Source organism: Aethalodelphis obliquidens, unplaced genomic scaffold, assembly GCF_003676395.1.
Source record: "Aethalodelphis obliquidens isolate GAN/ISIS:26980383/991018 unplaced genomic scaffold, ASM367639v1 scaffold22, whole genome shotgun sequence".
NCBI classification, from domain to species: domain Eukaryota; kingdom Metazoa; phylum Chordata; class Mammalia; order Artiodactyla; family Delphinidae; genus Aethalodelphis; species Aethalodelphis obliquidens.
In genome coordinates, this window is record NW_020837966.1 from 24,840,238 (window position 1) to 24,852,955 (window position 12,718).

A 12,718-nucleotide genomic window follows, 5' to 3' on the forward strand; every position below is an offset into this window, starting at 1 on the left:
AAGTGAGGTGCAGGCTTGAGCAATTATCTGGTTAATTTGGCATTTGTCCAAATGATCGGCTCACAAATTAGAAAAACATTAAGGCTAAACTGAAAGTTATTTCACAGGGACTTCCACAAGGGCTCATCTGCATCTGATTTCTCAACTGCCTCATTGAGCCAGAGTACAAAATAATCAAATATACTGATTTGCATCCAATGCTGAGTAGGATCAGCAACCAATGAGAGGACGGACGCCTTTCTTACCCAAATGTCATCTAGGCAGGAGCTTTGCATAACGCGTCCTGAAAAGGGGAAGCTATGCACTTGGATCTCAAATGCAAATTTGGTATCTTTTAACAAGTTGCTAAGCCTACATTTATCAGTAAAATGAGGGTGCTACTCCTCATTGCCAAAACTAAAAGAGATCACATGTGAAAACTTCTTGCAAATCTAAAAGTGTAGCAATATAGTAAGATGTGTTTTGTTTGTTTTTAACTAGTATCCATACCAAAAGCTTATAATGTAGACAGCTGCACAATCACCAGAAAACCCCATGGCAGTGGTTCTCAAATTGTGCTGCATATGACAGTCATCTGGGGAGTTCTTTAAGAGCCCAATACTCTACCATCCTCCCTACCAACTAATTCAATCCCTGGGCCTGGGACCCCGGGACCCTTTATTCCTTAAAGCCGCCCAGGTGTGATTCCAATGGACAGCACAGTTTGGGAACTTACTGCTGTAATCAATGAGATCAGAAGGTAATTAAGTTTTCCCATGGTATTGATTCTCAAACTTTACCACGCCATCAGAATCACTTGGAGGACTTGTTAAAACACAGGTTGCTGAACGCTGCCTCCAGAGTTTCTGACACAGTAGTTCTGGGGTGGTGCCTGAGGATGTGTATTTCTAACAAGTTCCCAGGTGATGTCGATGCTGCTGGTCCAACACTGCCCTTGGGAAACCACGATCCTAAAATAGGAAATCTAGCCTGAACAGAGGGTTTTTTGTTGTTGTTCTGTTGTCTGTTTGTTTAAGTTGAATATGGTCTACCTGGCAAACCTTCTGATTTAAATCAGGACTCTGAAACTGAAGGCCTTCTGCAGAAGAGAAATATCAAGCATCAGAGCTTCCAACCATGTCTTAAATGCCCCATTTTACCAAGATGGTGAGTTAGAATTAGGCCCACAGAGTGACTTTGGCTGCCATGTGAGGATTATACTTAGATGTTCTTGGCATCTCCCTTCGGTGGCTTAAAGCCAACTGAAGGGAGACTTTGAAATCTGAAGGATAAATATTATGACAGTTCCTTATGTCATTTCCCCAAAAGAAATGCCTTCAGTGAGTTAGAGTTTAAAATATAACTCAGGAATGCAGCCCGAGGCATCACTGAGTCTTAATCCCATGTACTGTTGGCCCACTGTATCTGAAAATTCAGTGTTGTTGGATTCAACCAACTGTAGATTTCGGAAGCTATGGGTACTGAGGGCCGGATGTACCTATCCTTCCACCGAAGTCTGAGTTTTCTGTAAAAGTGCTGTGAAGGCATTATCCATTCCAAAGTCCTTAGTCCTTCCCATAAAGGGATTTCCAATAAATTGTTAAGGTGTAGAATCAGGAGGAAAGTTTGTCTTCTAAAAATTTATATGGTTTGGTTTGGTTTGGTTTTTTTGGTTTTGTTTGTTTTTTATTAGTTAGAAAGAAATGTATTCTTTTTCCCTCTGCCCGTCACGTTGACTTTTCTGTTTTGGCTTCAGAGTAGCTCACTTTATTGTACTAAGTCTAGTAAGATAGTTTCCTTCCTTTCCTATATTTGACATCAGCCATATTTTAAATGTATTTATTACTTTATGTCTTTTATCATTATCTGCTGCAAGTCTCTGTGAATTACTGAATAAATAAATAAATGAAATATCTTTTCTCTCCACTACTTTCTGGCAGCAAATTGATTCTCTTTTAGTAGCCTGACCCAGGGAGTGTTAGAATTGGTGTTCACAAAGATACAGCAGTGAGTTTCCAACCTTGATGCATTTTTAAACTACTTGGGGGTCTTGTTAAATTCAGATTCTGATTTCAGATCTGGGGTGGGGCCTGAGAGTCTGCATTTTTAACAAGCTCCCAGGTGATCACCAATGCTTCTGCTCTGAGGATCACTGTTTTAGTGGCAAAAATAGTAAAATTTAAATTCTCAGGTCCCCTTTCATGGTGGGTAGAGTTGAGGAGGACCTCCAAGTGATTCTTATGATCAGTTAAATTTAGGTGCCCCATCTAAGGTCTGCTCTATAGAACGCTTTGTTATCCAATCTTAAGCCATCCCAGCGGAGTAGCTAACTTGTGAAAGCAAGTAGGAGTTGGAGGGAGGAATAATGGTTTGTTGGTATAACCACTCTACTTCCAATTAATCCATGCTTCCATGATTGAACCTAGTATTGACAAAAGCTCTATTAATCACGTGAGACAATTTCTTCTAGAAACAGAGCGTTTGTACCAACAACATTCCAGCTTTTTTTTTCCCAACATGAACAGACATTGGCTCTTCTAGGCTCCTGAAGAAATTCATTTGTACTTAGTATGAAGCACGTTGCTTTTAATAAAGCCTCTTGAATGTGGTTGAGAATAAGCATAGTGCAGAGGCAAAAAAAAAAAAAAGCAAAAAACTCCTTCAGTTAAGTGCCTTATTGAAGGAACATGATAAGCAAGAGATCAGTCACTGCTGGGCTGTATAAACATCGCTTGTCCACATTGCAGTATGTTTCTCTTGAGCCCGCATGTCTAGGTCAGGGCACATGTAGCTGAAGCCCTTAAAACTGCTGTGTTATTGTCACTCACGAAGTGTCAGGATACAGATTCTTTAAACAGAGTGAACCAATCAAAGGAATTGGAAGGGAACTGAAGTTCCCATCTTCTCACCACTGGGTTGTCTGGGAGAACCCGGGAGGAAAGGGGAGACAGTCGTGTGTTGCCTCAGAGAAAGGCCCAAATCTGGGGAAAGCTGAACTCCCAGGGCCCACTTGCCCTGTATCCTTCTCCTAAGTATGTGCTTTAGGGAAGCAGGGAAAGGATATTATGTGCCGGAGCTAGTTCATATTGGCAGGAGCTGAGTTGGTATATCCTTCTCAGTTCAGCGTTCAATGACTTCTTGTTGGTAGCCTGAACTCGGCCCTAATGGGAGTATTTAGACCACAGAAATTGGCAAGCACCGAAAACCAAATTCTTTGGTGTTTTGTTTTGCTTGGAGAGCCAGTTGTTAAACATCTACCATCACACCAGTACACGTGGTGTGAGAATACAGCCAGCACTCTGCATCCGCCAGTTATGGGGAGCTGGCTGTATTCCTTGCACTATGCTATTCGAATGAGGGACTATAGTATCTGTGGATTTTGGTACCTTCAGGGTCCTGGAGCCAATCTCCCTGTGGATAGCAGATGCCAAGGGACAACCGTATCAACAGCCCAGATTGTTTCTTGGGTAATTCTGCTTCATTTGACTGACGTCCAGAGAGGACAGAGTGTCCTGTACACAAGCCAGGAAGTTCAAGAAGCCATTTACAACCCCACTTGGATAAAAGAAAGGGCTGTGATATCCAGCCAAAGCATCATGAGAAGGGAATTTCCTGTTTGGAACTTAATTCCTGAGTTTTCTCCTACAACACACATTAATTCAGCACATACTGATCGAACATCTACCTCGTACCAAGGACTGTGCTAAGTCCAAGATCCATAATTCATAGTCTCTGCCTTCAAGGAACTGATGAGCTAATACTTGCTAATTGCAAGTACTACCGTTTCTTAACCACTGGAATTCCAGAATTCTCACAGTCTAATGACCCTCTTCTGTTAAGTCAACAAATAGAGGCTTCCCTGCTGGTGCAGTGGTTAAGAATCCGCCTGCCAATGCAGGGGACACAGGTTCATGGCCTGGTCCGGGAGCATCCCACATGCTGCGGAGCAACTAAGCCCGCGCGTCACAACTACTGAGCCCGTGCTCCGCAACAAGAGAAGCCACCGCAATGAGAAGCCTGCGCACCACAATGAAGAGTAGCCCCTGCTCACCGCAACTGGAGAAAAAGCCCGTGTGCGGCAACAGACCCAACACAGCCAAAAAAATTTTTTAAAAAATAAATAAAATGCAACAAAGATTTCGATCTCATGACAAAGTTACTCGTAATCAAATGTGACATTGTACTGCCATACACTACTTGTTTAACCAAGGACACAAATATGTGTGAGTGTTTAGGACATTGTGCCAAGTGTAATGGAATGTCACTAACTTGGACTGATATAGCAAGGTCAAGTGCTTCCAGATATTTAAAAACACATACTGTCTTATGATCATCATACAGATAGGGTAGCTCAAGGGAGGTTAATAGGGGTTTAGCAGCTAAAGCTTTTAAGACATGTAAGAATGATTTTCAATCAACATGTTAATTATTGTATAAGAAATGACGTTCTAAAATGGCTTTAAAATCTTTTTCTTTGAATAAGAAAGATTCCACCTATGTCTACACAATTGATTTTTGGCTTTCAAACCTTTATAAAAAGAAAAAAGGGCTAATTTGCATCCTGCTTGTTGACAGAGAAAGTGTTGAAAGATCCTGAAATGGTTCCTGTGCTTAAAAGCATTTGTCAGTTATCACAGTGCCTGAAATGCCAACAGTAAAGATGAATTTCTCGTCCATACCAGGATGGGTAAGATATAAGATATGACTACTCAGCAATAGAAAGGAACTCACCTAGCAACCTGGGTGGATCTCAAGAGCATTATGCTGACTGAAAAAAAGAAATCCCATAAGATCATATAATGTATGATTTTATATATACATATATATATATATTTTTTTCTCAAAACTATAGAGTTGCAGAACAGATTGGTAGATTCTAGGCATAGGGAGGACAAACAGGAGGGTGTTGGATGTGCCTCTAAAAGGGTAGCCTGAGAGAGATCTTTGTGGTGATGGAAGCGTTCTGTATCTTTATTTCAGTGAAAGGTACAAACATCGAAGTATTTCATAAAATAACATAGAACTCTACACCCTGTGCCCATGATCAATTTTCTTGTTTTGATGTTGTACTATGCTCACATAAGCTGTAACCACTGAGAGAAACTCAGTGAAGGATACACAGGACCTCTCTGTACTATCTTTGCAACTTCCTATGAATCTATAATTATTTCAAAATAAAAAGGTTTTTTTTTTTTCTGTTTTCAAACAAAACTATATTTCTTTAAGCTTTTCAGCTTAAAATGCTCTAAAAATGGTGGTGGTGATAGTAGTAATAGCAGAGGGGAAGAGTTGGTATAAAGGACTTACTCTGGGAAAATATTGAACTAAGTACTTTGTGTACAGTACATGTATTTTATTTAATCTGCAAAGCAACCTTGTGACTGTAAATGTTATTTGTTTGGTTTTATAATAACTTTCCCGAAAGAGCAGGAGCCCATAAACAAGAGGTACCATGGTAGGAGGAGCCCTGGGGAAACGGGACGTTCAGTGAATGAGACCAAAACCAGCAGGGCAGACTATTAGAGACTTAGAAGGAACACATTATGTTGATGTTAGAACAGAAAACTCTTACTTCAGCATTTCTTGACAGTCTTGTGAATATCATCCCAAGTCAGAGAGGCTGATTTTGCATCAGCCATTCTGAAATGATGGATCCAGAAAGAAGAATATTTCCAGTATGGCCAGCTTTCTAGTTACCTACCCAGCAACCAGGAGAGGTTTGGGGTTTTAGTATCTGATACCAGCACTATCTCTTCAGTGGTGGAAATACTTGAATGAATATATGTACTCTGGGTTTATTTTTATGGAGTGATGAGGTAATAAAGATAATAAATAAAAGTTAAAATAATATGAAATTCTGAACTTCTAAAAGAGCCATCCTTAATAGTCTCCATCAGCTGGCAGTGTTCCCAGTGTTGTGTCTACAGACTATGATAGAACAGGCACACATAATTATCCTTTCCCCTTCAATAATAGAGTAACACATCACACCCATCTATTTCCCAGATGGGACTGCCACTGCACATCCCATTAAGGAGTTATCATTCTTACTATCTCTCTTGAGAAATGATCCTAAGGCACAACTTGTTTTCAAGGGTTCTGTTGGCCACTTAAAATACCCTTGACATGTGACCAAGAGCCATTTAATTAAGTAAAAACAAACAGTTGAGAATCGCATAGAAGGCTTCTCTCAGCCGGATGATGCTTCTCCTAGGTAATGTAATGTTAATGAATTAAAGATCATTGATAAATAATAAAAAGTTGATTTCCCACAGGGAAGAGGTGGCTTATTGCAACACTGGGTGAGCAGTGCCCCCTAGTCGTCCGTGTAAAAAATAATTGTCCTCGAAGTGTATTAGATTTAGCAAAAGAGGATCTCCCAGGATTGGTGCTACTCTCAGACTCAAGTGGGTAATTGGACAATTGGTTTTATCTTTTCTGAACTACTAGGAACCCACTGAAATCTCACCTTCAAAGTGCACTCACTTTTTCCAGTGCCAGCAAAGGTTGGATTCTAACAGTGCCCTATTGGGACCTTACCAGTAACTTAAAACCTGATTCTCTGTGAATGTCAAATTAACAGGGTCCTTTTACTTTGCCTTCAAGCTCTCCTCTCCTGATTACTAACTCTCCTGGTTAGTAATCAGAATAAAGATAAGGTACAGACATGAAAGAGCGTCATCCCACAAGCTTTAGGGTATCTCAAGTGTGAAAGATGGTCACAAAATGGCAGAGTATTAAGACACCATTAATGGATCAAGTACTCAAAGACAGATGAAGGTCTAACAATTTTGCCCTAGGAAGCATTGCAGCTATGGTGGCAACTGATAGATTGGCAGAGTTTGGTAACACTAGAAATAAATTAAGCAAACGAAGTAGACAAAGAGAAAAGATTTAAATTTATAATTCCATTTTTATTAGTGAAAGACATTCAAAGGCAGTCTTATCTCTAGGATATCCAAAAGATAATATGCACATACATAGTACAGTACAAATTCTTTTGACACTGGAATGTGTGTTTTCTGCCTTCTCTGTGGCTGATATCATGCTATTTCAAAGCGTAAACGCAATACATAGTTTTTTGACAAATACACCCATGTGTTGTGCATGGTTTGATTTATGTAACTCATTTCAAATGCAACTGCAGAATTCCTGTAGAACAGATGAAAAATGTCTGCCTAAAGTGATAAAAATTTGTGTAGAAAGATACAGTTTTAAGAAGGGATTTTTGTATGTTACAGATTTGTACCTCTATTTCACACAATACCCTTTTTTAAAATGTTCTAGAAACTTGATTTTTTTTTTTTTTTTACATTAATGTGTCAGTTCAGGTGTTTCTATAAGATGGGAGTGAGTCTATTCTGCTACAAGAACCTTTCTGTGGGACTTCCCTGGTGATCCAGTGGTTAAGACTCCGTGCTTCCACTGCAGGGGGCACAGATTCCATCCCTGGTCGGGGAACTAAGATCCCACATGCCATGCGGTGAGGCCAAAAAGAAAAAAAAAAGTAACTTTTCTGTGTTGAAAATTAGCATGTGTGGGAGTGGCAAATGAGGTCAGTATAGCAGATGCTGGCTTTGTATATGTCACTAGTTCCAGCAACCGAGAACAAGGCCCACTAACTCAGGTCAACACAGCTAGCCAAGGCAGAAAGCACATTGACCGTGACTCCCTTTCAGCCCACATTTTCCTCTTGACTGAGTTTGGTCACGTACTCTAACATAGCGATGTTCAGAGCGTGGTTCTCTTCTGCACTTTGTACTTGTTTTATACTTTACCAATCTCAACTCTTCTCTCTTCCAGCTCCCTTGTTTCATCAAGCTGTCTTCATACACACACACACACACACACTGAAGTCCTGTATTTTTTGTAGTATTTATCTATTAGGGATTTAATCTGTCTTTTCAGTCATGCTAACATATTTACTAGAATGATTATTGTTTTTGTTAGTATTCCTGTTACATAAATATTGAGTATGTCTGTCCTGACCTTATCTTTTTCAGAACCCTATAATTTTTATTATGTGATTTTGCAGATCATACAAGGAATGCATCTATCTAATTATAGCAAAAACATTTGTACTTGCACTCTACTTATTAATTTCATTTATCATTATGGAATTACTCTTTGAATTATAGATTCCCCTCATGAATCCAAGGAGCACAGATTGAAGTATCAATTGCCTGCTAGATTCATTTATTTACTTTAATCTTCACGTAGTAAAACCAGCCCCATGTGTACATTGCATCACCCCAGGAAAAAGTAACCTTTCCATCTTTCTTTCTTTCTAGACAGTGAAAGTATTTCCATGACAAAAGCACTTAATAAAGGTTTACCTTGCTTCTGCTGAAGCCTGCTTTTATTTTTTTTTAATCACCAGCTTACAGTTTGGGTACATTTAAAAAAACTGACCCCCATCCTCCCCACCTACATACATACACACTCACTACATGTCCTCTTTTAAGTAATTTGTGGTTAGCATTTAAATTTCACATTCAGCATGGTACGAAATCTTAAATTCCATCAGGTCAAACGGCAGTGAGTTAGGGAATTTAAATATGATAAAATTAAGATTCCAGGAGATGAATCTGTGCTCACAACATATCCTAAAACATGTTAATTCAACTAATGCAGAAGAAAATAGAGATTTTTCAGAAAGGCCCCTTCTATATTTCTGTAAGGATACAGATGTATATCTTTTGTTTTAGGAAAGAAAGAATTATTTAATGTTATATCCCCATAACTACATATTTGGTGTCAACATGAATGAATTTTTAGAATACTGGTAGTGAGGATAGAGTCGAGTTTTGTAAGAGTAAGTCACAATTTATCCAGCAAGAACCAAGCACTGCATTGGGCAGTAGCAGTGGAAAGCTGAACAAAGTCGTTGATTTTAAGGAGAAGCTTTACAGATGGTGATGCTATAGACATTTCAGCACATCTTCTGATGGAGACATGCACAGAGTGCTATGGAAAAGAGCAGAGGTGGTAACTGTCAATGAAGGGAAGGTTTAGTCTACACAATCAGAAAAATACCTTATGGGTTTTTGTTTTGTCTCTCCTTTTTGCTTCCCTGAAAATTTTAAATTTATCTTCATTTGAACATGGAATAATTTTTTTTAAAGAATCACTCAGTAAGGTGATAGAATGTTCTATATTTTGATCTTCACGTTGGAGTGTACCAAATGCATCAAGCTGTGTGCACTTACAACTGGTATATTTTACCACATACAAATTACAGCTCAACTGTCCATAATCTATCAAAACATCCAGTGCTACTCCCTTTACTTCAGAAAAAAATGTAGCATCCTCCCTTTGATGCCCAAGACAGCAATAAGTCCATTACAGAAAGAAAAAAGCCATAAAGAATGATCTAGTGGGTTTTTTCTTCCATAATAATTAATTATTCTATTTTCTCTTCCAGCTGTGGGCCCAGATTTTTCAAGAACCCTCTTAAAAAGAGTAACGCTTGTCAAAGTGGGAGGTGAAGTTGTCATTGAGTGTAAGCCGAAAGCCTCTCCGAAACCTGTCTACACCTGGAAGAAAGGAAGAGACGTATTAAGAGAAAATGAAAGGTATTATCTTGAAGTAATTTTAATATTTGATTAACCTGCAATCATTTATAGGTCTGTTATTAATAGTCCTAGAGGGAAGAATTTACTCTCTGCTCTTCGTGAATTAACTGTTAATCAAAGAACTGAAGCTTTGGAAAAGGGTGGTAAATTAGTTGGTCTTTATAATCCTTCTTGATATTAAGATTCTAGAAAGCCCTTCCTGCACAGAGAGGTCACATGGTCCCTCTTGAAGGCTGTTGGAGCTGCCCAAAGATGAGCAACTAGAAATAATCTTTCTTAATTTTAGCCTAAAATTTATTTGTAGGTTTGCCCACTTTTCTCCATCCTACCTCCTTTTCGTATAAACGAGTAAATCCAGTTCTTCTTTGCGATGACAACCCCTTCAGATAGTTGGCAGTGGCTAGTATGTCTCTTGTTAGTCTCTTGTTAATTCAACTAATGTACTCAAAGATGCAATTGGGGAAGGCTGTAAAAATGTGTATGTATCAACCTTATACCTGTACACCTTTGGATTTGCATATGCAAAGTAGATCATTGCACTGATGATATTGTCCTTATTAATGATTTTTGCCAACAAACCTGATATGGTTTATAGGTGGTGTATTCACATATATTAAATCTGTAATATACATCTCTCTCTGATTTCTGTCATATCAAGAAAGCAGTATAGTTTACAAATTATTGGCATGGCATTTAAATCTGGAGCCAAAGTTGGAACTTGAGAGCACAGTTTCTTGTTTTATGTACCACATGTATTGCTTAGATTAAGGCTGAATTTTTAAAGTTTTAATATAACCATGATATAAAGAAAACAATTTTTTTAATAATATGAATAAGAGACAGACATGTCAAAAACCGTGAATGAATGAAGCTTGAGCAACATGATAGATCAAAATCCAGGAGAGGCAAATAAGCTTTGCCACTGTCACAAGCAGCCTGCAGCGTTTTAAAACGAAAGGAAATTTCCCATCCACACTGCACGCGCACCAGGGGTCTGCTGGGGGCTTTGCTGCCCTCTAAAGTCTAGGCTGGTAGAATAGCACTCTCTGGAACATTCGAATTGCAGAAGGAAAAGAGGGTGGCTAAACATGCATGGGCTCTTAAAGCTTCTGCCCAGAAGTGAAACACTTCTTTTTCACTCATGTTTCAATGGCCAAAACAAGTCACATGGCTCTGCCCAAATTCAACCCAGCAGGGAAATACAGTCTTACTATGTGCCTAGAAGAAAAGGGACAGCCTAACATTTTGAACAGTATTAATGATTGTGTACCACTGCTATAACTTAATCATTGCTATAAGTTGATTAAATTAACTATGGGAAAATGATATATCAATATCAAGAATTATTTTTAATAAGTGAATTTAATTGACTGTTTCTACACTTAGCTTACCACAAAGCTTATCTCTCTCCAATTTTTGTTTTTTCTTCTGACTTGATTAATGGGGTTCAAATATTGCTTCAACATTTATGTGGCACTAAAGGTATCTTTAAAGCGAGGGAACTTCCCATCATTACTCAAGTCTTAGTATTTATCATCTCCACCTCCAGTGTCACCAGGCGTGACCCAAACTATCAGTATTAGCACTTTTTCTCTCCGTGGGTGCTGTGTTCTCACAGTTTTATTTCTCCCTGCTACCCCGCTCAAAATGTATTAAACAGGTAGGTTGATTTCCCTAATGTAAATGAATCCAAAAGCTGGCCAGGTGTAACTTAAAGGGGAATGGTGGGGACTTCAGTGTGTGCCCCGTCCAAGGGAGACACCTGCCACTCAATTCTAGCATATTTTTGCCACCAAATGGAGATGCAGGTCTGTTGCCTCCCCACCATCTCATTTTTCAAGGGAAACTAGAAATAAGGAATTTAATTTGAACTATCTTAATTTTTAATCATCAGCACCTTTTTAAAATTTTAATGTTAGTACAATATGGTCCACACATCCATGGACCAAGTTTCCTCCATGGGCTGCTGGTTTTTAAGTTACGAGAAAGACATAATCTCAGCTGAACATCCTGTAATTTCTGAAAAGTGTAAAAAAATAAGAAAGATATTACCATTATTTTCTCATTTGCAGAGAAGAAATTCCACCATTTTCCTCTATTTTTTCTGAAAAAGGAGAAGCATAATTAAGTGGATAAGTGAACAAAAGCAATCATATGCAGAATTCAGAAGTGAAAAATTTTAGAATTCCTATTTTAGGAAAGGATTGACATTGTTAGAACAACACAAAAGGAAAAATTCTTTGACTGTGTCCAGTGTTGAGTAATACTTTCTAATATACTGACTTGTTAGCCCTAATTCTTTTTTTTTTTTTACATCTTTATTGGAGTATAATTGCTTTACAATGGTGTGTTAGTTTCTGCTTTATAACAAAGTGAATCAGTTATACATATACATATGTTCCCATATCTCTTCCCTCTTGTGTCTCCCTCACTCCCACCCTCCCTATCCCACCCCTCTAGGTGGTCAGAAAGCACCAGTTGATCTCCCTGTGCTATGTGGCTGCTTCCCACTAGCTATCTATTTTACATTTGGTAGTGTATATATGTCCATGCCACTCTCTCGCTTTGTCACAGCTTACCCTTCTCCCTCCCCATATCCTCAAGCCCATGCTCTAGTAGGTCTGAGTCTTTATTCCTGTGTTACCCCTAGGTTCTTCATGACATTTTTTTCTCTTAAATTCCTTATATATGTGTTAGCATACAGTATTTGTCTTTCTCTTTCTGACTAACTTCACTCTGTATGGCAGACTCTAGGTCCATCCACCTCATTACAAATAGCTCCATTTCGTTTCTTTTTATGGCTGAGTAATATTCCATTGTATATATGTGCCACATCTTCTTTATTGGTTCATCCAATGATGGATACTTAGGTTGTTTCCATCTCCTGGCTATTGTAAATAGAGCTGCAATGAACATTTTGGTACATGAGTCTTTTTGAATTATGGTTTTCTTAGGGTATATGCCCAGTAGTGGGATTGCTGGGTCATATGGTAGTTCTATTTGTAGTTTTATAAGGAACTTCCATACTGTTCTCCATAGTGGCTGTACCAATTCACATTCCCACCAGCAGTGCAAGAGTGTTCCCTTTCCTCCACACCCTCTCCAGCATTTATTGTTTCTAGATTTTTTGAAGATGGCCATTCTGACTGGTGTGAGATGATATC

At 38.7% G+C, this 12,718-nt stretch overlaps 1 protein-coding gene across 1 annotated transcript in view; it reads left to right on the forward strand.

The window, feature by feature from the left end:
* The window catches only part of CNTN4 (contactin 4), a 496,981-nt gene that overhangs the window by 344,754 nt on the left and 139,509 nt on the right, over positions 1-12,718 (forward strand). Inside the window, exon 10 of the mRNA XM_027121429.1 lies at positions 9,404-9,554. Within this exon, the coding sequence (XP_026977230.1) occupies positions 9,404-9,554 (151 nt within the window). The remainder of the gene's footprint in view (positions 1-9,403; positions 9,555-12,718) is intronic.